The 27,223-nt window shown below is 46.0% G+C and overlaps 1 protein-coding gene across 17 annotated transcripts in view; it reads left to right on the top strand.

The window, feature by feature from the left end:
• The window catches only part of Apbb2 (amyloid beta precursor protein binding family B member 2), a 388,124-nt gene that overhangs the window by 302,507 nt on the left and 58,394 nt on the right, over nt 1–27,223 (top strand). For all 17 annotated transcript variants that reach the window (XM_078021224.1, XM_078021225.1, XM_040292516.2 and 14 more), the window contains 2 exons: nt 20,146–20,292; nt 22,712–22,839. In XM_078021224.1, coding sequence (XP_077877350.1) covers nt 20,146–20,292; nt 22,712–22,839 — 275 coding nt within the window. The remainder of the gene's footprint in view (nt 1–20,145; nt 20,293–22,711; nt 22,840–27,223) is intronic.

The following is a 27,223-nucleotide window of genomic DNA, read 5'->3' as shown; positions in this document are numbered from 1 at the left end:
CCATTTATTCCCATTGGTTACTTTATTTTTGTCTAATTAGAATACAGAACTTGTGGTGGGAGTTGCTACCCTGGTGGGTGTTGTCATAGTAACAGGACCTATTGTAAACAGGGACATGATTTCAGCTGGCCTTTTTCTTAGACCCTGCCTCTGCCATCCTATCCTCTGCCACCCTATCCTCTGCCACCTTGATCTCCACCATCTTGACCTCCTGAAATCCCAGCCTCAGTTTCTCCAAAGTAGATGGTGCCTAACCTAATGAGTATACTTAAATTATAAGAGGATTTCGTGATTCTGCATCCACTGCCCCCATTCTTTTAAATAAATTTAAGTTCAGCTCTTTGAAAATGATTTTATATATACATTTGTATTTATTTTCAGAAAACACTCTTGGTACAAATATCTTCTTATCCCCCTCTTTTGTGTTGCTGGGCATCAAACCAGGGCCTTGTGCATACTAGCCCAGGAACAGATCTGTTAGGATAAGGTGCATCTATATTTGTCCAATACTGTGGATTACCTTGTTTCTATTATCTGTTTGTATGTATCATTGTAAAGCACTGCAAAACTCTTTTATTTTGCTCATGATTTTCTGAATCTGGGAATTTGGGGAGGATTCAGTGATGCAGTTCCTCTCTGATCCACAGGGGGGCAGCTGGGCCTGGAGGATCTACTTTGGAGATGGCAGCTCACTGGGGTGCTGAGTGGTCTAGTGCTCCTCTTCACATGGTACCCCATCCTCCGGGGTCTCTACTGTGACTTGGGCTTCTGGCATTGGTGATCTCTGGGTAGCAAGAAACAGGAAGCTGAGACCATCAAGTGAGAAAAGGCTGTGCTTGAAAATGGTGCCACATCATTCCTGCCATATTCTGTTGGTAAAAAACAGTCACAGCCCAGATCCAAGAGGTAGAGAAATGGACTTTACAGAGAAGTGGACTGGCAGGGTCTTAGTACAGGAACATGTAGGATGGGGACTTCATTGCAGCCATCCTGTGAGGCACTGTCTGTGACAAAAGTCATTCCCATGTGTTAGTTGGTCATTCAGAGTAGATGCCCTATGAGTTGGACAGAACTTCCTGTGTTCATACGTGAATCCAGATCAGTGTAACTCCACATCGAGTACAACCACGAGACTGGGGCGTTATACTCCGTGTGTGTATATGTCAAAATACATTCCACTGTCATATATAACTACAAAGATCAAATTAAAATAATAAAAAAAATAGTAGGTGCCCTTAGTGAAGGACAACGAATATCAACATGGTCCCATCAAGAACCAGAGCCTAGAGCCAGTGACAAACATACCAAGTCCTGACAGGATGAGATTCATCCTCTCTTATATGGTTTTGTGTTGGCATTCACAAAGGGAAAATTAGAGTCCTCTCTTTCAATCTTGGGGAGATGTGGAGGAACAGAGGGAGGCACATGGATCTGCCCTTGCATGCATTCCAAAGGGAGACAGCAGCACTCCAAGCCAGGCTTCCCCACCCAGCCCAGCATTGCTTCTCACCAAGCAGTGCTGACCCTCACCGCCATCGGCCTTGGATGCTCATTTTGCCTCTTAGCCCAGAGGACGGCTTTGGGGTTTCTAAAACTATTTTCCTCCCTTTATTTGCCAACATGGCCAAGCATAATGCTGTGTGTCTAGCAGAACCCCTGCTTCCATTTCTTTATTAACTTCTGGTCACTGCGTTTGCCTGAATGAGCGGTCGAGGAATTGGCAGCCGTGTGTGAGCTCCGAGTTCTGAGGGCACTGTTGGAACAAGATGCATTATTATCCTACTGTTGGCAGCTGTGTCTGGTGGTGGGCAGATGCCTGGAAAGGCTAATTAAGGAAAGGCAGACCTCCATTCCCCCTGAAGGAACTCGGCAGGAAGCAGGTAAGGTGATGGGCAGCCATGGCCACCGTGGGCATCCTGACAGCGCCAGGGCAGCGTGTGCGTAAACCTGGCCCCACGGGATCCTGGCAGAGAATTCTGGGCCATGAATAGTCTCAAACTGGGCAGCCTCAGGCAGCCGTATGTTCATCCAGCAGGTCTGGGTCTCCTAGAAGGGCCAGCTGTTCAAGCCCTGGGGTCCTACAGCTGGCTTTCCAAGGCTTCCTGAGAAAGAGCCAACACAGTACATCTCAGGTCTTGTACTCTTGGGCCTGTTGCCTAGGAATTTTAACACCAGGTAGTTATGAAAATATTTCTTTCTTATTTACAGTGGTAGAGAAACTGATAGAGAAATGATGAGTCCTCTTACAGGAGGACCATTAGAATCATCCCATCGCCAGGCCACTTCTGCCTGAGCCGTTCCTTTCTACCATGACACTCCCTCAGTCCTGTTTACATTCTCATCAAAGCGTGAAGCCCTGGGGACCACAAATATCAGGGTCTGAGTTCTTCCTCTGCCTCTGGCTCCGGCTCTTAAGAGGAAATCGTATTTGTAGCCAGGCTTCTATGTTTTCAGTCTCTAAATCGACACCAAGAGTGAGAGCCCTCAACAGTTGCCTGCAGCAGGTTCGTCCAGTCACACGGCAGACGTTTCTCTGACAGCTGTTACATGCACGGTGGTAAGAGAGCAGTCAGACAGGGGTGGAGGGACAAGATAACACCGCAGAGAAATTGGAATGTCACTTCAGAATAACAGTTACGGTGTCACTGGGATTAAAGAAGGAAGAGAGAACTTGCGAGTCTACATGGAATTTTGGTTGCTTCCTGTTCAAGGTGACTTTTGAGATCAGTTCGCTGAGCAGTAAGACACAATTTCAGTTGGCTTTGAGAGACCCTCAGACAAAAGACCACCTCATGAAAACTGTATTTAACCCATACGTTCCTAACCCCGCCGATCTTTACTCAGACATTGCTTAGTTCACCTCTCTTGTTAGCATGGGTCAGAAGTGTGTCCTTCCAGATTCCACTACAGTCCCTCTTTTTTTTTTTTTTTTTTTTTAGCAGAGTAGTTGCTCAGGTGCCTGCCTGGAGCCACATCATCAGTGGTCAGTTTGTCCTGTTTGTAGGAAAGCTGGGAAGTTGGCCCATGTCAATGGCACAGGGAACCTGGAGTCAAGCCATAAGTCCCTGTGGGCCCTTCTCCTGAGAGCTGTGGCTTTTTCAGAGGTGAGAATTCAGACGAGAGCTGTTGGTAGAAAGGGCTTGGTTCTTTTCTCTCTCCTCTGATGTGAAAGGCTCGTGCTGCTTAGTAAACAAAGCAGAATGCTGTCTCCAGCTCATCGGCCCTGCTCCACATAGTCTTAGGCCCTGCTGCCGTGTTTTGGTAGACATCTAGAAGCATTGGAATGGAGGAATGGCCAGTGGGCCCCATAGCGGGCAGGTGGAGGAGGACACTAATCTGTCTCCACCTTCAACCCTTTGCTGGGCACTGCATGTACAGTGGGTCATCTGTGTGATTCCCAGAATGCCCTCCATTGTACCCGTGAGGACACTGGGATGGACTCGGAGAACGTAGGTGACTTTCCTACACTGAAAAATCTGTTGCCTGGGCAAACTGGAATTTGACCCCAGGCAGCAGACTCTAAAACCCAAATTCTTTCTAGTTATAAAATGCTGGTGGCTTATGTTCACTGAACATGTGGTATGAATGGGCTCGAACCCGTGGGGGGCGCTCAGGGCCATCATCCAGGAGCTCGGTGTTCCACCTCTTGGTTTTGTCTCCCACTTCTGTCAGTGACAGCAGCCGGCTCTCACAGTGCCACCAGGCAGCCTCACACTCTTCTCTTCTCTCATGAGGCCTCAGGGAGGTGAGGCCCTCAATGTTAGGTGGCTGCTTCTGCTTCCACACAGGTCAATGGCAAAGCTGAGATTTGAACCCAAGGTCTGGTGGCTGAGCCCTGACTTCGGTCCCTGTGCACGGGGCAGGCTTTCTGTGGCCCTTAATGCATGTATTTGGTTTGGTACTCTGGTTCCAGGCACCAATTTAGCCCAGGTCTACCTGAGGACATAAAGAACCGAGAATAAAGATAAAATGTTTCCTCGTGTGTATGTTTTGTGTTTGTTCTCTTGGTGGCGTACCCAAACAGCTAATCTTTAGCAAGAGAGAAAAAATAGCCAGAGTCCATGCCGGGTAGTATCCAAGTGGAAAGAATGCACAGGAGGAGCTGGGATACCTGGGCTCTAGCACCAGTTCTGTCAGAAATGAGCTGTGTGACCAAAGAAGTCACGTAACCTCTCTGGACTTCATCTTTTGCTGCAGCCCGGCTGGCTGGGCAAAATAACCAGGGGGGTGGGGGTGGGGGGGTGACAAACAACTTGTGTACATTGACACAGCAGGAGTGGGAGCCCTTTATTGTAGGACAACAGAGGTGTTTATACATTCCACACAGCTTATCTTAATTAACATAATCTAGATACAGCAGTCAACCAATAAGGAATCTCCACACTTAATGGCTCGCTGGCGTTACTTCTCAAACCACTTCCTCTGGCAGAATGCCAGGCGCCATCCTGACTTGTTTACAGACTCTAACAATCTTTCCCATCCATTAAATGGGACGATGCTAATGTCTCATCTGGGAACCTCTGTGTTATTGTGAGGGCCAAATGATATGTGTCGAGAGACACCTCCAGAGCTCCACCACCCTATCGAGACAAAATGTGGTTCTTGTCTTCCGAGAATCTTCTTTAAAATATTCTGATGTGGTGGTTCCTGGGAGTCCTGTCATTCATGGGCAGTTAGCTGTTTTGGCTGCTGTATTGATGAAGTCCCAGGAGGTGGTGTGGGGTTAGCCCAGTCTCAGGTCTGTGCCATCTCTACAAACTTCCACATGGAGACGGCGATGGCCTCAAGAATTCCCTGTGTGTTAATGGGATTCGGTGTTTGCTGACTCATGGTCACAGCAAGAAGCCTTGAAACTTGGTAGACATCTAGAAACCAGTTTTTGGACTGGTTGCATTTACTGAGTGTGATTTTTCACTTTTCATAAAAACAAATACCTCTCCCCTTTTCCCACTGTTACAGCACATTCATGTCAAACCGTCTTCACTTCAGACTGTTAGTGTTTCAGCTGGAGTGGAAAAGAGGTGCCCAAGTTCAATAGCACAAGCCTTCCTTTCCTCATACCCCTGGGTAAAGCCCAGCTTGCTTTTCACTCCCAGAATCCCTGTTGAAAAGATCTGGACTTTAGTCACTAGTTTACAAAAAAAAAAAAAGACTCACTCCAAGGTTCTATATAAATGTTAATTGAAATTACAGTTGCCCTGTTTTCCAGGAGAATGTAGGTTCACATGCTCCTTGCTTTGCCACCTCTCCGCCCCCCGCCCCACACACACATTTGCTCTAATTTGCAGAGTGACAAGGACTGCCCAAAATGAGGGATCCCAGCAGAATCTGGCCCACTGCCATTAACAGCGTTAAAACACTCTTTCTATTGGAGTCTGCTGATAAGTAACATAGAACCTATAAGACATTTGCCCCCCGAAAAAAAAAAAAAAACCTTTTTTTTTTTTTTTAATTTAATACAAAGTTACCATCAAGGGAAAAACTGAGGTGGAAAGCAGACCTGTTCTCCAGGCACACGAACTCATCTTGGCATGGCACTCCACGTGAAGCACTGCCACAATGCCCTATATGTTCCTGTGGATCTCTCTGCAAAAGATGTGGGTCTCCAGAGATGAGTGTGGCCAGCTCTCGGGACCCTGGTAGCCAGGTGCTAAGCTTGGCGGGTGTTTGGACCACACTGGGCCCATTGCCGTGCTAATAAGTGAAGAGATCTGAAGACAGAAATCACTCGTTTGTATCCTCATTACGTACTTCAGTGTGCACTTCTGTCCTTTCCTTCGAGATGGAAAGACTCTTCTCAAAGGGATCTGAAAACAAGACTGGCAAAGCTCTAAGGTGTTATCCTTGAAGAAGTTTCCAGAGGTTACATTTCGCTTATGAAATCATAATCTAGATTCAGAATCGACCTATGACTCTCTGGTCCAGTGTCTGTTGAAACAGGAAGAAGGGTCACCGGGCAGCTAACCTGTCATCCTGTGTTTAAACCTTTGTCCCAGGACCAAGAGCCCATGACCCCGTTTTTTACTGTCTCCTTTCCTGAGCGCTCAGCCACTGCTCTCTGGGTGCCACTTGCCACTCCAGATCCTCCACCTCCTGCCGGAGACCCTGTGTGGAGGGACATTGAGGTGGCATTTTCCCTGTGTGCCTTCCAACCCTTGAAGATCCCTTTCCATTTTTTCCTCCTCTTCAAGGAAGTTGACCGTGACCCTCTCCCGCTTTCTCATAAAACCCAGAACTCATGTTGCTTCAGTTATTTTTGGTGCTTTTTCTCTGGATGCTCTGAATCTTCTCATTGGAAGAAAAATTAGTTGATACCAAGTGCTGACATTTGCCTGGGTGGGATATGGAGAAAACTACAGTGAGGGACCTTGACCCCCAAGCAGTTGTCAGAAGACAGTAGGGGGTAGTGAAAGGAGAACCGGGCTGCTAATCAGTGGGCCCTGCTGCTGACCCACGGCTGCAGCACATCCTCTGTGAGGCCTCAGGCAAGTCACCTCTCCTCCATGGACTGCCCCCATAAATCAAGAGGCCAAGAAAAACTTTGAGTTCATCTCTGAAACTGAAGGTTCCAGGGATTAACTCCAAGAAGAGCAGAACACAAGGGGATGAGCAATAGAGTCTGAAATAGGAGCCCAGGGGAAGGAGGTGCTTTGGGGAAGAGGCTTCTCACTGAACTTGGGTCAACAGGCAAGGCCTCAGATCCCTAGACCCACCCCAGGCCCATGCAGTGGGCAGAGCCCCCGCTGTCCACAGGCAGCAGTGATGAGCCACAGGACAGCCATGAGAGAGAGTCCTGCATGGTCTGCACCTGCTGCGTGGCAGCCCCCAGGTGTGGACTAGAATGCAAGGTTCTGCCTCCCTCCTGACCCTTCCGTTGGCTGCACTCCTCACCCTGAGGCCCCTGTCGAGTCTGGCTCCATTGTGCCTCTTTACCGTCCCAAGGCTTTGTGACAGGATGCAGTCTGCACCCACTGCTCTTGGTATCTCGGGAACCCATCACCTTGGAATATGCTCTGGGTCCTTCCGCTCCTTGTTTTTTCTGTATTCACCACATTTGGCCACTCATTACTCACCCTTAGAAGAATTTCTAGTTTTAGAAGATGTTATAGTTGGATATGCGGGGTCCCCCAAAACTCCTAGGTTCATGCAGGAATATTTCAGGGGTGAAATGATTCGTTTATAAAAGCTGTAACCCTCTGCCCTGAACCCCTTCCCCGCTCTCTGCTCCTTGGCCTCCGTGAACAGAGCGGACTTCTCTGCACGCCCTTCCACCATGATGTTCTGCCTCACCTCGGGCCCAGAGCAATGGAGTTGGCCCAACGTGGACCGAACCTCTGAAACCTCTCCTCCTCTAAGTTATTCTTGCCAGGTATTTTGATCACAGTGACCAAAAGCTGGCTAACACAGAAGAGTTTCTGTAATGACCAGGCTTTTTTAAGGGACCCTCTCCTCTGTCGTCCTCTCTCTCCCATTGTCCACACGTACGTGGACACACTGGGTAAAACGTGATTATCCTCAGGCATAGCACCTACTGGGAATGAAAACCAACCATGAGTCCCCAACGGCCAAAGCAGTTCATTCAAATAGAACTACATCTTGGATTTTGAAAACCACAGCTCAGCCAGTACAGGGTGAGAGCAGCCAGTCTCCATGTGAAAAGCAGAGTGGGAAGCGACTCTCCTGGGATCCTCAAGCAGGCTTGCCAGTGGCAACATCTGCTGGGCGCCTTCTTGTGAGAAGAAGCCACAAGAAGTTGCTTCGTCTGTCTGTCTGTCTGTCTGTCTGTCTATCTGTCTGTCTGTCTGTCTTCAGGTCAAGCCTGAGATGTCAATTTCTCAAACACCTTCTCATCTCTGGAATTGGGTTTCAGTCTTGACCCTAGTCTCATGGTAAAAATGAGCTCCTTTTTTACATCTCACCTCTAGATACAGATATCCCTACCCTGATTATGGAATATGAAGCTAATTCTGTAGAACAGTTTCTTAAAATTCCTTTTGTTGAGGGGGCATGGGTGTGTGGCCCGGGCACTCATGTGCATCTGCCTTGTCTTTGGGGTGCACTGGCTGGGGACCATGGTGGTGAGCGTTGGTGTGGTAGTAACCAAGGGAGCCCTTTCAAGACAGTCTGCCACCCACACGTGACCACCACGCTCACTCAGGGCAGATCCTTGCTCCTGTTAGCGGCAGTTCTGGGTAATGCACTTGGGACTTGGGTTTACTCATCTGTGAAATGAGGTAGTTGGATTCTGGGGTCCCCAGAGCCCTGTGTTCAGGCCTCTATGCTGTGGTTAAATGCTTTTCCTGGGTAAGAAGGAAAAAAAAAAAACTAATTCTGAAGAGTCAGCTCTGAGAACTCCAACATCAGAAGCGCTCTTTAGGGCTGCTAACAGCCGTGCCTTTAATTGAGGTCTTTGTGGGTCTTCACACATTATGAACTTATTGGATTCATTTCAGACACTTGGTAAAAAGTTGCAAATTTTTCATTTCTTGGTGAGTAGTGCAATAAAAACCTTTCTTCTAAACCAACAATAAAAATTAAAATGAGTCCTTGTGCTCATGATAATTATAGCTAACTTTACCAAGTGGTGGGGGTGGCGGAAGGCCTGGCTTTGCATGCAGGAGCTCATTTAGCCCTTCTGTGGGTCAAATTGGATCCCTCAGGGCCGGGCATGCTGCAGACCAAATCCCTGCCTCCCTGCAATTCACAATCCAGTATAAGGAGACAGATCAGCAGCAACACACACAAGTGCAGTATTAAAAATATATAAAACAAGTACAATAGGGTCCCCCAAGCTTGCTGTGGAGAAGAGCAGAGAAGAGCTCTAGGGGTGCTAGGAGGGGCTGCAGCTTTCAATACTCAGTGAAGTCCTCCCAAGAAGGGGACATTGAGTAGGAGACAGGGAAGCTTGTGTGTGCCTGGGGGTGAGGGATCAGCCTTGGGGCCCATGTGTCTGGAGCAGGATGAGGGGCCTGTGTGGACAGGAATAGGGCAAATGTTTGAGTGGTACTTTGCAGTTGGAAACATCCTGAAAGATCTTTTTGTTCTCTCCCTTTTCCCTACCCAATTGCCCCTTTCCTCCCCCTTTGTCAGATGAAAATAAGGCCTGCGTAAATAGGAGCACATCCTACAGGTTGCCAGTTAGTAGCAGCACCTGGACAAGAACCCGGGGGTCTTGGTTCCCAGTCTTGCCTACTCCCTACTACACAAAGGTCCAGAATGCTTAAGGGTACTTAAGTCCTGTGCCTTCCCCCCACAGCCTCCAATCCTTGCCTTGCAGAGAAGGACAGATGCTGTTGCTTTGGTCATTCTGGGAAGTTATGTTCTGTAAAGTTGCTGCCGACACTGAATTAGTGACTATGGAAGCCTTCTCCTAGAGGAAGTCCAGGGTCAGGTTTCTGCAATCCTCTGGTCACAGCACTTTTGTGAACTCACCAGTGTATGACCTTGTTTTACGTGTTTCACCTTGTTTATTACATGTGATTGATTGATGAACATTGGATGCTGGCTATCGGCACCATAACTCGTGCCTGAGTGACTTCTCTAACATGTTTTTCTTCATAAGGCATGACATAGCCTCTAATTCTAAAGAGTGCTTTTTATGCGATTCCTGGAGGTCATTTTAAATGGTAAAATTGTCACCAACAAGCACAAAAATGTGAAAACCATGGCATTAAGTGGACTGTGAAGGAGACCCTTGTTTAAAGGATGAAGGCTCAACCAAGAGAGCAGAGCTCCACCTTCACTAGGAAAATGTACCACTCACATTTTTTGCCTCTCTTCGTCCCCATAAGTGACCTCAGAAGTCCCACACACTGTGATTTGGGGGTTACAAATAGGTTTTAGCAAATAAGTGAACTTGTAGGCATGGGATGTGCACATAAGAATGTTGACTAGGGCTGGGGATGTGGCTCAATCGGTAGCGCGCTCGCCTGGCATGCGTGCGGGATCGTGCAGCCCGGGTTCGATCCTCAGCACCACATACCAACAAAGATGTTGTGTCCGCCGAGAACTAAAAAATAAATATTTAAAAAAAAAAAAAAAAAAAAGAATGTTGACTATATTTGCACTTGAGCTGTTCAGAGAAAGGAACATTCTGCATTCAAGACCCAAGTAGCCTCACTGATAGCGGAGTCATCTGCTAGGACACATTCTGGAGGATCCAGTGAGTTCTCTTCACCTCAGATACTGCCCAGCAAGTTTGCTTATGCAAACTGTTTTTAAAAATGATAAATCTTGTTTGTATTGTACTTTTCCATATTGCAAATATTCACTGTTCAAGGTTGAACTGGATACCTTCCCTGCCTGCCCGCCTTGTCCCAAGTCTGACAATTCCTTGCTTCCTCGGGCAGGAAGGTGCAGCCTGTCTTCTGATTGCAGGTTCTCTCTGCTCCTTCTCTGGATCAGCATCTCCCCTGGATTAACGTGGCCTTTTGCTTTTCCTAACAAAATAGAACGTTCCACTTTGTGTGCCAAGTTCAGATACACGTGTAATTTTTCTCTACGCTGACTCTGCAAATAATGCTTCTCAGCTTTGCAGCAGCAGAAACCTAATCTGTAGTGTAAATCAGCTCTGTGGACCTGAGAACTTGCCTCTCAATCTTTTCCAAAACTCCTGCAGAGAAAAACTAAAATTCTACTCACACTTTCAGGGAGTCAGAATGGTTTCCTAGGAGCATGACATCTGCTGCTTCTCATCAGGAATAGAAGCAGGATTCTGCCAGCCTCACTTCTTGGCCTCCACTTCCACGGGCTCTTGCTCAAGCTCTGAGATGGTGGGATGTGAATCTGATGTTTACTGCCACAAACTTGGCTTTGGTTGGTGTTTAAGTGTCTCCAGCAGCAGATTTGCAAAAGTTCCCTTTCATGAGACATGTTCACTGTCCCACCAGAAGAATTTCTGGGCTCATTTTTAGAACATGGCTTTTGGAGATGCTTCATGGTAACTTAGAACTATCCTTCTGGGCCTTGGGCTGCAGTGGGTTGGATCTGTCTGGGAGGAGCTGGGACTAGGACTTTGGTCAGGGGACTTGACAAATGCCCCAAATCAGGTTGCCAGGTGTGGGGCTCAAGAAGTTTCTCCAGGGACAGTGGTATAGCTCAGTGATAGACCTTGTGCTTGGCAGGCATAAGGCCTTGGGTGCAGTCTCCTGGCCACTGTGAAATCTTCCTTTCATACACCCCATCCTACTCTGTCAAGAGAGCCATGATTTCATATTGTATTAGAAATAGTCTTTTGCAGAAACTTGAATTGTTGAACAGTTTAACAAAATATTGGGTTCTATACTTGGCTCCTATCACTTAGGTACATGCAGGAATAGTCCAAATCATACTCCCCAAAGGTTCCATGGGTCTGCCCAGTGTCTAGAGGATCTCATCTAATCTATGGGTCCCTGTTTTGAAGCTAAAGTCAGTGTTGGGACCGAAGGGCAAAGGAGGTGACATCATGACAATTATCTAGATCTTGCTAGTACCTAGGAAAGAAATTAGCACAAAGTCTTCTTGGACACTCAGCTCCAGGACAGGACTCTGGGTACACGGGGGTGCCCACAGTAGAGATCAGGAATCGGCTGGCTTCCCAGTTGTTAGGACCACAAATAGAACAAGAGCTCAGGATCCTGGAATGTGGGCCCCTGGCCTCAGGCTACTTTGAGAGCCCCTAAAGCTATTGTAGTTGGAGCTCCTGATAAGCCAGGTAAGGACTGGATTGAATACTAGGCAGGGATATGCCTACTGGAAGAACCGACCCTCTGGTCTACAACTCAGGCATTTGGTTAAACACAATACCCAGCACCATTACTGACCAAATGAATATTTCGACATGATTTTTCCATGACTAGGCAAGGCTTAGATTGGGATTTGTTAATAATATAGAGCTAATCACAATAAAAGGTAGAGCAGTGCCTGCTTACCATGTACTACCATTGTAAGCCCTGGATATGTACAATACCATTTATTGCTCCCAGCATTCTTCAGAACATAAATACTACTCATGTCTCCAGATTTAAAAAGTGTGGCACAGAGAAGCCCAGTAACCAGCCCTCTGTCACTCAGGGAGCTAGGATTCAGGCCTGGGTACTCTGGCTTCAGTGTTGAGGCTGTATACATCATTGCCATTGTCAACATGAAAACTTCCCAAGGACTGTACCAAGTCTCTGCTGTACCCAGCCTCTTGAATCCTCATCCACACCTGCAAGGGTGGGTTCCTTCACTCCAGGGATGCCCAAGAGGAAACAGGATGTTTCGCGTTGTCTGAGGACACAACCCTGGAGGTCCAGGATTCCCCTACCCGCAGATCTGGTCCATCCTTGCCATGATGCTTCCATCTGCCTCAAGTGCTGATAACTTCATTTCACAAATATTTACTGAGTGTATTTACTGAGCATGTCACATGGGCCCTCTTTTGGGCAGTGGCCTTTGAGAGTTCTGCAGAAGGGGCCTAGACTTGAGGAACCTCTTTGGGTTGAGGGTTGTGTTTCTAGAGCAGCTAAAGGAAAGCAAAGAAGGTTGTAATCGAACGTGGGGCTGGGCTGCCTCTGTTCTTCAGGCTGCCCTTTTCTGTGAAATCCACATTGTCATCCACCCTGAGATTAAACCTCCGCCATTATTTGCTATGTAATCTCAGGCAATTCAGCTAAACTCTCTGAATCTTAGCTTCTTATCTATAAAATAAGAAATAGGGCACCTCCTCTATCGGGTTGTGTTGAGATCATGTCCTGCCTGTAGCACTTAGGAAGTGATTTGTAAAACAACAGTGCCTACCTTTATACTTTCCCTACCAAGTCCAGATTCTGAATTCTGTGTATAAAATCCTCAGCCTAAAAAAACCCTCAACCAGTATGAAGCTGACCATCATACATGATCACCAGATTACATACGCCTAACACAGCAAACTTGCTGTTCAAATATGCATTTTTAAATATGTGCATACACATAATTTGTTCCATGACATTCTGGAAACAGTGGGCTACATCTGTTAGTTAAATCCACCTCTGCTCAAATTTTCCATTGATAAAAATAGGCCTCATAATACCAGCCTGGTTCCTGAGCAGGAAATGACTAATACAATTAACTATGTCTATACTAAATCACAACCCAGAGGCCTGTCTCTAGCATGAGCAAAGAATCTCTGGGGTCCTGGATATTAAGGTGCTGGTTCAGGCTCCTCTGCCTGTATCTTTATCCATCAGCATGTGAGGGGCTAGTGATGAAACCTGTAGGGGATTTCCTCCAGAGATCCTCCCATCAGCCAGCTCAGGTGTCAGGTCAGACTGATATGGTGTTCTTCTGTGTAAATCAGTAAATTGACATTCTGGTTTTTATTTTTAAATTTGTATAATTTGCTCATGAGATGATAATGCTTCCACTGATTCTGCAGATTAACAAGAGTCAACATGGACCAGACACTGTAAAATGGTTTATAGGCACAGGTGACCCAGGCCAGGAACCAGCCTCCAATAATGTCCCCACCAGTAGTGAGTGAGCAGGCAAGAAAGAAGGTGGATATTGTGGGTAACATTTCAACTGCCAATCAACCCTCAGTGCCTGACACGTTGTAAATGCTCCCTGGGTGTCGGGTATTATTATCACTGTCCTCTTTGTGGAAGGGCCTGTCAGTTATTAGCATAGTGTGAAATTTTCCAATAGGACTGTCTTACTCTGAAAAAAAAATGGGAAGAGGAAATTTCAAGTAAAGGCACTAGTGGGCCCAGGTCCTCTAAGGACCATGCATCTTGTTTTCTGCCCAAATGCTCACTGTGTTGCAGACAGTCAGGAGGCAGCAGGAATGGCTGGCACAATCAGGGGGCCAGTGCGGCCATCAAGCCCATTGCCGTGCTGAAAAATTCATCGGGCTGATTCCTCACATTTTCTGGGTAGAGAACTAGGTCAGACTCCCTTCCCCAGACACCCATCCCTGCAGAATCCTCTGCATCCTGGAGTTGGAAAGCATTTCAGTATTTCAAAGAAAAGCAATAACAAAGCCTGCCTTTATTTAAAAGTAATGACAGTGACCTACATTCCTGCATATAATGACCACAAACACCAATTTCTTAAAAGCCAGGCAGTGGCCACCAAGGATGTTTTGAACTCTCAAATGCCTGCACATTTTTGAGGCTACTCTGAAAGTTGTTTAAACTCACGGCCTTTTGCTTACTACTGCTTATTTCCCAGCAAACCTAGATGGTCAGAAGACTCAGGCCTCAGGCCAGAAATCAGACGTGTTACAGTCTCTCATGTTTGCAGTCTTGATGGGAAAGGAGAGGGCAGAGAGCCGTTCTTCACAGAATATAGGAGAAATATCACAGAATATAGGAGAGCAACTGGAATGAATGTACCCAAGACAGGCATCATTCTGGCCCTCAATGAAATAAATCATGTGTGGGCCAGATGGTTATTTAAAAGGTCCCTCTGTATAGTCACATTCAGCATGAATTCTTGGTTTTGCCACCTGACACAAACCTTCAGATATAGGAGGCCTCCATAAAGCAACTCTGTGTAACCAGAACAGTAACTGGGATCACCGTGCTCTTGGGATGGAGTGAGACAGGCCTGGATCCCAGGCCCATGTTCTGTGGAAGTCCAGGGATCCTCCCCAGAGCTCTTGCCAGTTCCTGGGACAAAGCACCTTCCCATGTTACAGGACTGGGGTCTCCCAGAAAACTGAAACAGCATGAAGACCCCCACACACACACACACACCTGATTCTTGTGATCAAGTCAGAAAGATTTCAGAAATGCTACGCTGAGTAACAGAAGTGAATTTATTGAAGGGATAGGAAAAGGGAAAGGGAGAGAGTGGACTCTCAGAGGAGAGGGATTGTGCCTCTCCTGCACTCCAGCTTTATTGGGGATCCCAGAGAAGTTTTCAGAGAGTCCTGCCAAGGTCCACCTTTTGACTTTTGACTGACAGTAGGACGACACCAGACTTTCAAGTCCCCACTGCTGTGACAGTTCTAGGTCCCTTTGCCCATGCTGACCAGTTCTCATTGGATTCTTAACCATCGATTCTTAAGGATAATCTCCTCCAGTGTTGGGTTCTTTTGTGTGAAAAGACACACAGACTTCTCCCCCTTCAGGGTAACTTGGGTTCCTCTTATTGACGTTATTTCAGGCCTGCGTTTCTCCTGCAGGTAACAGGTGTAGTTTGCTGAGGAATGTGACATAACCTGTCAGTTTAAGCCAGGCAGGGCTGCAGGTAAGTGGCTTGGAAAAGAAATCATGTGGGGGTCAGCAGAGTGGACCCATTTTATAAAATTAGTCCCTTAACCTCATGTTCCCACCACTCACATCTGTCTGTCCCCGATCATCTGGAGAGGGATGGGGGATGGTACCCTTCCCCTGGAACTCCCCTGGTGTCCCCCATTTCCTTGGAACAAGCTTTTACTGCAACATCAAGGGAGCTTTATATCCAAAGCTGTTACCTGTAGTAGATCTGGGTATTGGATTTGCCTTGTCTTTCCCTGTCAGGCTCACCTGCAGCTCTGGCTCCCCCAGAGGTCATGTGACTCATCCTTGGTCCCTCTCTACCTCCCTGTGCCCATTTCTTCTGTTGACCCCTAAATTCCTGGTCACTTCTTACACAGAGCCATTTAACCATTTTCCTCAACCGTGTGCCAGGAAAAAAACCCTGATGCCAGCTAGTGAACTTTTTCTACTCCCAATACACGTGCTTCGGCTGACATCTTGATCAGTGAGCACTCTGCATTGAACCTCTTTGGAATTCTTTTAAAGTACATCGTAGTCTTGTAGCCTTTGGAAAACTGGTGAAAGCTTTGGACCCTCTTTCCCTAACAGGTGCACACACACACAATTCTGGGTATATTTTTAGGGATTTAGAACTTCCTGAAACCCACCCATGAAACTCCCATGATTTGAAAACCCCTGAATTCAGTTGATGAGATGGAGCCTGCCCGTCAGAGGACAGCGCACCCCACCTTTTCACCAGGCCCAGAATCTCCCCTTCCCCTTCCCCTTGAAGGTGTGTCCTTAGTGAAACAGGATTGGTGCAACTGGCCCTCGGCAGTCTTCTCCAACCCTGACACAATTCTCTGAGAAAATAACTATACTTTGATATAACATTGATTTCAATACTTTGAGAAAATAACAGCCTCCTTTTCTCAGCCCCTCTCCTTGGGCCAGGCAGGCCCTGGGCACACTGCTTAACAGAAGTCATCCCATTCCATCACACCAGTCCCCATGGAGGTCCATACTGTCACCCTCATTTTAACAGATGAGGAAACTGAGGCTTGCCAAAACCAAGTAACTTGTTTGATAAGTTATAATAAGTGGCTGACCTGAAATTTAATCCCAAGGTCAGTGGCTTAGAAACCTGAGCCCTAACACACAGGGCTCACTGGTCCTCCCCGCCTCCCCCCATATGGTCATACCTCATATATCTTGGTCCCCAGTGGTGGGGCTGTGGAACCTTTGGTGTGGCAGTCAAATGAATATGTCCTTGCAGATTTTTGAAATACAGCTCAGAACAGAGTGTTTGGTTTGTTGGGTTCACTGATGAGTCTCTTTTGCTAGGTATAGTCAGTACCCTAAATGCTTATGAATGAATGAATGGATCCGTTCATCTTACATGACTGAGCTCAATATCATCTCCTTCAGAAACCTGCATAACCCCCTCTCTGAACCCAAAAACTTCTTCCAAGTATCTATAATTTGCCTCCAATTCAGGTGCCATTTACCTCTGTGTCAATCTCTCTCTACAGTTACAGAGCACTGACTGTGCTCTGGGCACCAAATGTGCCACATTAATAGACATTAGCCACCATCTTCTTTGATTCTGGGCATGAATGCAGCTCCCCTGGCTAGAGGCAAGGCCCATGCCCTATCTTCTCTAGCTCCATGAGTGAGGTCCCCAGTTTTCTGCCATCATTACTGTCATCTTGCTTATCTCTGTCAAAGTTCAAGGGAAAGAAAAGGCCAGAGACCTAGAAATTCAGCCAGGTTAAGGAGAAATGAAAGATTCTAGGGAAAACTAAGGGTTGAAGTGATAGTCTTCTTGACCCAACGAGAAGACAAGAAAGTGAACTTTGCTAGAGTTCCCACAATTTGCCAGCTACTCACCATCTTCATTTCCTTGGAATCTTCTGGCATCTCTAAGTAAACCTAGAGTCTTGATAGCTGAACTTCCCCTGATTAAAATAGAGGAATTCAAACCCAGGACTGTGTGGCTGTAGAAACCAAGGCTTTGCACTGTGTTCTACTCCATTTCATGTGTATTAGGGAGAGACTCTCTCTGGGCATTTCTCTCTTAACATAGGACTTGCAGAGATAGAAGTTGCAAATTGGATGAATGTTCCAGATAAAATATGACAACTTGATTGCAGTGGGGACAAGAGAGAACAAGGGGAAAGAAGGAAGCTTAGGCCAACAGCGGTGCCCCTGCAAATTCAACCATGACTCTGATCCCTTAAACATGAATAATAACTAGTGTCTTTTTGGTTAAGAGCTGTTGAGGAATGAACAAACAAAGTGCATATGAAGAATTTTTTGTTATCAAAAAATCTAAGAAAAGTATTTTGGAAGATAGGTGACTTCATTTGATTAAGTATTTTCCCTCTCTTTCCATACCTTAAAATGGGTGTTTGTTCCTAGAGATGATTACCCAAAGTGTCTCCTCAGTTGAAGGGAAGGTGTTGGTGGTTATAAACCTTCCTGTCCACTCGGGGGCAGCACCAAACAGTGCCAGCAACCCTTAGCCCATCTGCTCTTAGGGAGGAAGCCATGCTGGCTTCCCTGGAGGAGCTCAGTATTCCCTGGGCACCAGTTTCCTCCCTGAGTTTGGCCACATGGAATAGTGGTGGCACTTTTCAGTTGAGAAACTAAATTCAAACACTACAGGATTGTTCAAAGGAACTGATTTTAAATAAATTCATTATATAAGAATGGTTTAGTTGGGGCTTTGGTTTCCTTTTTATCAGCCTGACAAAACTTCATTCTGGAACTTTCTGTGGTGGGTAGGGTAATTCATGTTTCTTAACCACGAAAGACACTCTTGGGTTTTACTGAGGTTGTTTAGGTGGAAATCCATGTGCTCTTCCACCCAAGGGGCAGAGGGCAGCCAGTATTCTTTTACCTTCTTTATTGTTCATTCTTTTGAGTATCTACAGGTTGGAGGTTGTGTAAGAGGCAGATACATGAAAAAATGTGTTCCTGGCATCTGGCTCTGAGGATTTGTGAGCACCCCACAGTAATACTGGTGTCATAGAGACCCCTGGCAGGATCACTAAGATGTCTGCTGAGAGCATCTTCAGTCAATCTTGAACCCCATTTCTTGAGTGAATCACTGTGCTCCTATCCAGGCCTCATGTCCACGCCTCATGTCCACACCAGAGTCTAATCTATAATTTTGACAAAATTGAGCATTAATTTGTTAGTTTTTTTGTCCAACCTAGAATGCTTTTACAATAAAAAGGGGGGGATACTCTTAATTATGCTTATTATTTCGACAAAATTATCTATCACGGGGGAACAGTGAGATGGTCACCTTGATTACAGATATACTGCCCCTTTCATTTTTCACCTCAGATGACTCCAGGTAAGATTTATATGGCCCTGTATTTATTTGCTCATTCATTTAACAAGTGATCATTGAGTGTTTTCTTTGTGCTAAGTTCTCTGTATTATTTTCTCTTCACAAAAACCTTGTGAAGGATCTATTACTATAAGTATTCTCATTTTTACAAATACAAAAACAAAAAGCTGGTACTTAGTGAATGAGTTGGCCAAGTTCTCAGTATCTATAAAGCAAAGCTGAGACAACTCCAGGCTGTCTCTGTTCTTGAGCCACATGTGCCCATTAACTGTTTTTAAGCTTCTTTGTGTCATTGATATTTGTCCTTGGCCTTTTGGTGGGCTTCTCCTGCAGAGAAAGTATGACTAGCAGCTTGGGAAAGAGGTGCCCCGTCTGGTTAAGGTGTCTGGGATGGACAAGACTGAACTGGACGCAGTGTTGTCAGGTTAGGACAGAAGGCTGCATTTCTTCATTTTGTTTTGAAGTTCACTTTAGAAACTTTCCAAGTTGCTCTTCAAGAGCCAGTCTGTTGGCTTCCAAGGAAGCATGTGGCTGCTTCTCTGCCCCTTCTGTCCTGGGAAGGTTCTCTTCAACTGACGCGCAGCTCAGAGGGATCTTGGGATTCAGGCAGGGATGAGGGACCACAGCTCAGACCATCCAGCAGGACAGCAACCTTGGTGACCCAAAACACAGCAGATACCGCAGCCACATTGCCCTCAAATATCCTGTGAATTTTCATTGGGATGTTCATTTGTTAAAATAAGCATATAATGTCTGGGCTAGGCCTGTAGTTCATTGGTTAAGAGCTTGCTTAGCATGTGTAAGGTACTAGGTTCAATCCTCAGCACCACATAAAAATAAATAAGTAAAATGAAGGTATTGTGTCCAGGTATAACTAAACATTTTTAAAAAATACACACACACACACACACACACACACAATGCCTTTTAACTTAAAGGGAAAAAATGCATACCAGAACTTTAAGAAGGAAGACAGGAATGTGATCTCAAAATACCACTGGAAGAGTGTGCAGGATTTGTACCTAATTGTACAGGATTATAAGTGTGATAGGATTTGTGCCGTCTCACAACAGCATATGCCCTTCAAGCATTTCTGGGTTTGGTGCTAATAGTAAATGCTGTCAGACCTCAGATGACTTGTTGCCATGAAAGTACATTTTTCCCCATTTTCTTCCCTGAGCATTAAACATTGTGCTTCATTATTAGAAACGAGTGCCTCACGTGTTTAATTCATTCTCTCTTCTTTTCCTGTGTGCTTAACAATAACAGATCTCACGAGGTTGTGTTTCTTACTGTTAAACAAACAAAAAAAAATCTGATTTAAATAGATCATAGAGCATGGAAATTTTTGTACCCATTAGCCCTATAATTGTACTTTTAATAATCTATTCTAAGAAAAAATATCTGAACACACTATGCAAGTTAGGCAAGATCATCCCTACACTTTAAAGGGTTTGCTAAGTGAACTAGATGACTGAATATAATAAGGTAATGAAAAGTCATCAAGCACACCTTGTGGGTAGCCCAAGGATTTTAGTATAAATTGATACAGATTGAGCAGGGCGAGTGAATCATTTCCTGCCCTCCGATTTTGTCTTCCAGTGTTTCGCTGTGCGCTCTCTGGGATGGGTAGAGATGGCAGAGGAGGACCTCGCCCCTGGTAAAAGCAGCGTTGCTGTCAACAACTGCATCAGGCAGCTCTCTTACTGCAAAAATGACATCCGAGATACAGTTGGCATTTGGGGAGAGGTAAGCAGCCCCTGAGAATAACATTCACGAAGTCCAGGGATCCGTGAGGTACGATATTGAGTGGCTCTGAGGTGTTTGTCAGGGTTGTTTGTCCTTGAAGGTGGGTGCAGTTGGCATGGTATACCCACGTGGCTTAGTCTTAGCACTACTGTGTCCCAATAAGACTAGGGCCCTGGGAGAGAGCATTTCTCAGTGGCTAAATGATAGAATCCCCCTGGAAATCATCAAATCCTCAAAGATCCATGGATGAACTCTGGGGGCCCAGAAACCTTCTAGATTTTGGATATGAAATGAGTGTGCTAGTATATTAAGAATAGTTTTCTGGGGAAAAGACCCAGGGCTTTCTCAAAATATCTAAGGGGGGATGTGACCCCCACCTAGAGGTGCAAGAAGGTTGATGTCTCCGCTGTGAAATTAGACTGCATGTCCTTTGTTAGCACCGTCTTCTTTATTTACAGTATGGAGATCCACATCTTGCCTCAGTTGTGGAATTGTGACCTGTATATTCTTTCTCACTTTGAACAAAGTCATTCCATTTCAAAATGTTAGTTGAGAAAATTTCAGAAAGGAAAGGAGTAAGTAAAAACACCAAATTTGTATAAAAATCATATGAAAACAGGAAAAAGCCTCATTCCTGCCGTGGTTCTGAGAGCTGCAGAACCAGCATTGCAGAAGTACCCTAGGATAGCCTTGCTGCATGACTGTACCCTGCTCAGTCCACGTACAGGGAACACTGGTGGCCAGTTTGCTTTCAGGTTGGGCTGTCTGCAGCTCCACTCACACTTCCTCCTAGGAGGAGGAAGGTGGGATCCCAAGGCTTCCTTTGGTGAAGTCTGTCTGCCTTTAAATGGGCCTGCACCGTTTTGCCAGCCAGAATTTTAGATTCCTGGCAGGAAGAGGAGAAGAGAAAGAATTTTCCTCTATCCAGGAAAAACCTGTGTACATTTTCAGTGCTTAACTTTCACATCTTCTCGTTGTTTTTTCTTCTACTCACCATCCAAATAACCAGGCCTAAATGGTCCACCTTGCTCCTCTCTCTCCTTCAGTCAACAGATGGTCCCTCCAAAAGAACAGTTCTTAGGTAGGATGTAGAAGGAAGGTTGTTGTGGTTTATACCGACATGGAGTGATTAACATGGAGGTACCCTGGGTCTGAGACGGGATGAACCTGTTCCAGGCTCTGTAGCGTTTCTTCGGCCTCATCAGTCTCACCAAATGTGTTTTCTGATTTCATCTGTAAATGGGGTCGCTGCTCTTTGAGGAAGAATTTAGATCATTCTGACTCTCAGCTGTAGACCCTGGCCATAGCTTAACTGACTGGCAGAGGCATTGATACACACCTTCCTGCCACCCTGGACATCAGAGCAGAATGCGCTTTGAAAACTTTTGATAGAAATCAAAAACATCATTGTCAAAAATGTTATCAAAGAGCAGTTGACCCATCTCACTCTGGGATTTGAACACCCACTAAGAAGCCTCCCTGCCTGCCCAGCGAGGCCTCTCTAATTCCAGCGCTGCAGAATCTGGGCATCCTTCAGAGAGACGGTCTTTAGCTGCACACCAGATGGTTAATGATTCCTAACATTACGCCTGAGGACTGGAAATTGAGAAGTCTAGTGTTCCTGTCCTATAAGAGCCAATGTGTGGGGAGATGACACCAAAGCTTACCCACCTGAGTGACTACGATGAGAAACCCAGGTGCTCCCTCAATCTCGGCGTGCACCTGTCTCAGGTTCTGCATCACCTCCAGCAGGTGGCTGTATGCCTGAGTTTCCTCAAGTGCTAGTTGGAGATAGTAAAACCAGCCTTCATGGGGCAATTTAGAGAGTTCATGATCCAGTGCATCTCAAGCACCCAGCACAGTATCCTAGATGCAGGCAATGGGCGTATAGACATGAAGTTATTGTCAGCACTGAGAAGTGTCACAGACCATGCCTGCTGCTTGCCAGCACATCACGTGGACATGTCATAGTGTGAAAGTAGCAGACAGACAGATGTGATTGTGGGTCAAGGAGGGTCTTCAAGTGGATGGATGCCTGTGAGGGTGTGGCCAGAAAAATGGAGAGAGAGGGTTGATTAGAGTCTGATTGGCATATAGTTCAAAAAAGACGATTCTCCAGGATATCACATTAGCCCATGTTCTTAAAGATTCACAAGTGAAATAATTAAAAATAAAAGCCAACTGGAAATCAAGCTGGGGACACATGTCACAGGACTTGGGGAAGGAGAAAGAAATTGGGGATGTAAGGGGGATTGGGAAAGACTTATGAATAGTTTAGTCTGGGAAAACTGTTTCCCTCTTCAGAAAACAAATTCTAGACCCAAGGGCTTCTTTTGAAAGTGGCCCTTGATCACCAGGAACATGATGGGAGAGCAGAGCCCCCCATAAAGATGACAGGCATTTTCTCATTGAATCCCAGGGCAAAGACATGTACCTGATACTGGAGAATGACATGCTCAGCCTGGTCGACCCCATGGACCGCACAGTGCTGCACTCACAGCCCATCGTGAGCATCCGTGTGTGGGGCGTGGGCCGCGACAATGGCCGGTGAGTCCCTGCGCTGGCACATCCTTGTCCCCTTTCCAGTTGTTTTAGCTTAACCCTGAAGTAAGGTTTCGAAACACTTCACCGAATATGAAACTTTATTGACTGTAAACTCTGTTTGTAAATGTGACAAGTGACATCGCATCTCTTTTTCCCTACCCCATAAACCCTCCAAACCTCTTCCCTTCCTGGTTTCTGTACTTCAGCCTTTTATCAGCTGTGGCTCCCGCCTTCAAGTTCTGCATGTTTCTCCCTAAAACCACCACCCTCCTCCAACTCCTCCTCCAACTCCTCCAACTCCTCCAACTCCTCCTCCTCCTCCTCCTCCTCCTCCTCCTCCTCCTCCTAAGTTCCCAACTCAACTTGTGATCTGAATCTCTTAATTTTTCTCTTCTCTATATTGTTCTCTAATCAACTCTATTCCATTCACTTGAGTCTTCATTTCAAAGCACTCCTACTGGCTTCTCCTTCATGGAATGCTTGCTTGATCACAAACCTTTGATCATTGAATCATGATTATTAGGAATGGCTTGGGGTTGGGGTTGGCCGAACTTCTTTAACACTTGAACTGTCTGGTCATATCAAAATTGCATTGCATGGGTCCTTTTTGTGAAACTATGCTGGAAGTGAGCTATTTACACGTAGTGCTTCTCAGCTGTGCCGTGAATTTTCTGTTCTCCAAGATGGCTAGATACAAGGGCCTTCTGATTTTAGTGGAATTATAGACATCATACTTGGAGACCACTGTTAAGTAATTGGGCGACGTTAAATGCCCTTAGTTCTTAAATGATTCAATGGTTGCCAGTTTCCAAAGTAATGGAGGATCTCCTCATGTCCAGGACAAGCACGGATGATTAGGTATTGTTGAAATCGTTGCTGTGTTGAAAATGTTTGACAGCATTGCAAAAGTGGGTGGGGAATCCCAGATGACAGAGATGGCTCTCCTGGGCTGATGGTTTTGTTCCTGAGCATTCTGGCTTTTTATCAGGTCATCTGGTACTCTAAGGGGCCAGGTCTGCCAAGTCTTATCACGTACTTTCTCTGTGAATGCTGGGCATTAGCGGGTTTGATGATCCTCTGATCCAGTTCCAAGTCCTCAACCAGAAAGGAAGTGTTATGACTAAATATTCATCAGTTAAAGAATGAACATTCATGCTGGAACCAGATGTGAGGAATGGCCTACCAAGGAAAGGACTGAAGTCACTCTCCGACTGCTGACTGGGTCAGCCTTCCCGGGGGCTTAGTGCCTCTTGGAGCTTTTTGTCAGTGTGAGTGCTGTCATCTGGGGCAGGTGCTTCAGCATGGATGACGCACCTGCACCTGCCCTTCACTTCCTTGGCAGAAATGTAGCACTGGAGTTGGTGCCTTGACATCAGTTGATTCATTTTACAAGGAACCTATCTGGTGGCACTTGGTCATCATCAAAAACAGTTAGCCTTGGTAGAAGGCGCTGGATGGAAAATGCTTGAACCTTTCCTGGTTCCTACCCCGTCCCCCCCCCTCCAATTTTGTTCTTAAGGTAGAGATCATTATATAAACAACCAGGTGTGGCTGTGTGTTTGGGTTTTTTGTTTGGGTTTTGTCTTCGTCTTGTTATGCTGGGGCTTGAACCAAGGCCTCCAGCGTGCCAGGCAAGTGCTCTGCCACTGAGCTATACCCACAGCTTGCGTGTCGATTTTTAAGGTTATATTATGTGTGGCTTTTATTGATGATGTTTCCAGCCCATTCCAAACTCTTTAAAATGAGTCCAGATGCTCCACACATAAGGGGGGGAATGATTCAAATTCAAGTTGACCGAATTATTCAAGCTCTCTGAGCCTCATTTTCTCTCATCTGAGAGATGAGGATCCTAACAGGGACCACAACACATGTTTGTGTGTGCCAGTGTGTGTATGTGATAATTGGCACTGTGATAGAGACACAGCAAATGCTTAATGAATGTTTGCTCTTGATTTTTTAAAGCAACATACACTTAGCAGATGCGGCTAATTACATGACTTCTTTCTGAGACACCGGGAGTAGAGGAGGAATCAGACACTGTGGAGGCTTCAAGGACAGTGGATGATTTGAGATAGTGGGTGAGAGGCTTTGCAGACACTGATGAGTGCGGTTGTCCTACAATACGGGAAGAGCCACTTGCCCCAAAGAAATTGGAGAAAATTAGGCAACGTTGTCTCGGTTTCATTTTTCAAATGTGGGCCAGATCACTCCTGGTTTTAGCCCCTCCTCCTCAGGGTTAGCAGATGAGCATGCTTTAGTAGTACACTCGGGGCTCTCCATAGGTTGCCAGAACCTCAGCAAGCTCCTGTGGTTGTGGGGACCCTTGGGCAGGATTGCTTATGAAGCAGTAAATAAAAAAGCATGTTTGCCAGTGAAAGCTTCTGTTTCTCCCCATGGATCCCCGAGTTTTCATCATTCCCTAGAAGAAGGGCCTTTGTATGCCTGCTTCTCCTTTTTTTTTTTTTTTAACTTTCCTTTGCTTTTGAATCTTTTTTTTTTTTAACAGCAATTCACAAGAGCAAATTCAATTTGTAATGCTGCAAAGGAAAGGGGCTTTCACTTTGCATGAATAAAACATAAAAGTGTTTCATTTTGCTTGAGAAAACGAGCCCATTTCGCATTCTCTTTTGTAACTTTCCTCGCTGAGAAAAATGGAATCTCTTAGGGGATTTCTTGATGTGGTTAAAGTGAATAAGAAAAGTCTATATCCCAGACTCAAGAAGGGCACAAAACCTTCCTCAAAATCCAGCCTACTTCATGGAGCCATGTAATTTCAGAATTTCTGAAAATATTTTGGTTTAGCATCTTTTGCTAAAAAAAAAAAAAAAAAAGAAGAAGAAGAAAAAAAGAAATCTTTTTAGTTGTAGATCGTCACAGTACCTTTATTTATTTTAATGTGGTGCTGAGGATCGAACCCAGGGCCTCACACGTTCGAGGCGAGCACTCTACCACTGAGCCACAACCCCAGCCCCTAGCATTTTTTTTGTAAGACTTTCAACGGGTTTTGATGTGCTTTGAAAAAATTCCTCATGAAGAAGTTTACTCAGGATAAGGAGGAGACCCGATGGGGGTGTAGCCCTACTGTGCCCCCAGATCAAATTGGAGAAACCTTTTATTACAAACACGCGATGCAGGGAGTTGTGGTCACGGCTGACGCTGGTCCCTGGGGGTTTGGGTCTGGCTGAAGTTTGTCCTTCCCTGGAGTCTTGCCTGTTTCCATTATGGGGGTTCTTGGAGCCAGCAGCTTTATTGCCTGGTGAAACAGGGCTGCCTCCTCTCGCCTGGGCCACACCATACGTTAGTTCCTTTCGATCGCAATGAGACAAGGGTCAGGGCTCCTAGAGATGGGAGCTGGCAAAGGGCTTTTGAAGCTTTGTATTTCCAGAAGCAACTGATGGATGCCCTCTGCTCCCACCGCTATGGGAGGAAGGACTTCCTCCTTTTCACAGCTGGCCCTTTGCCGTGGCCACTGGGGCAGATGACCCGAGTGCCAACTCTCACCTTGTCTCTATGGGCCTGCCAGGCCACCATCCCAAGTGTGGGCAGGAGGACAACACCTCCCTCTTTCAAGGGCCCATCCCGACTTCCAGCCTCAGCTCTCTTACTCAGACCTTGGGGAGCAGCTTTCTCCTTATTCCTTTTTGGAAGTACTGAAAGCAAGCAGGTGTGATCTCTGAGCCTAGGGGACTTTGAACAGATTCCCCTTTCCCTGTGGCAGAACGGGCACCAAGATCCATGTATCCCTTGACCAACAGGTAATAGAGTGTGGGTGGGTGGGATTGTTCCTGGGACTTTCCCATGGGGCTTCCCTATCAGGGTACCATGAGGATTAACCAGATCAGATTTTGATAGATTTTCCTTGAAGAAAAGAAATCAGAAAGGTCTCTAGGGTCACATGGGAGACTGGGTTAAACTCCATATGGCAGGCCCTTGTACTCTGGGACCTCCCTCTCAGAGGCTTTCCCGTGCACACTTCCAAGCCGCTGTCCTGATTTGACTAGAATCCTTTCTGTGTTAGTCAGTGGTACGTTACTATAACAAACTATCTGAGATGATTAACTTAAAAAGAAGAAGTTTATTTTGGCTAACAGTTTTGGAGGTTTTGTTGCCATTGCTTTTGAACCTATGACAAGTTAGCACATCTTGGCAGGAGCACCTTTTGATGCCTGGGAAACAAAAGAGAGAATGAAGAGGGGCCATGGTTCCAATATCCCCTTCAAGGGCAGGCCCCCATGTGACTAGAAGACTTCCCACCGGGTTCTGCTGCCTCTCAAGAGTACTGTGGGCTGGAGACACAGCCTTTAAGACATAGGTCTTTGAGTGAGTAGAGGCACTGTATGAAAAGGCAATCTATGAAACATACTTTGGAAAATGTTGCTCTGGTAAG

Source organism: Ictidomys tridecemlineatus, chromosome 9, assembly GCF_052094955.1.
Source record: "Ictidomys tridecemlineatus isolate mIctTri1 chromosome 9, mIctTri1.hap1, whole genome shotgun sequence".
In the NCBI taxonomy this organism is placed as follows: Eukaryota; Metazoa; Chordata; class Mammalia; order Rodentia; family Sciuridae; genus Ictidomys; species Ictidomys tridecemlineatus.
This window is presented reverse-complemented; position numbering and strand designations above follow the sequence as displayed.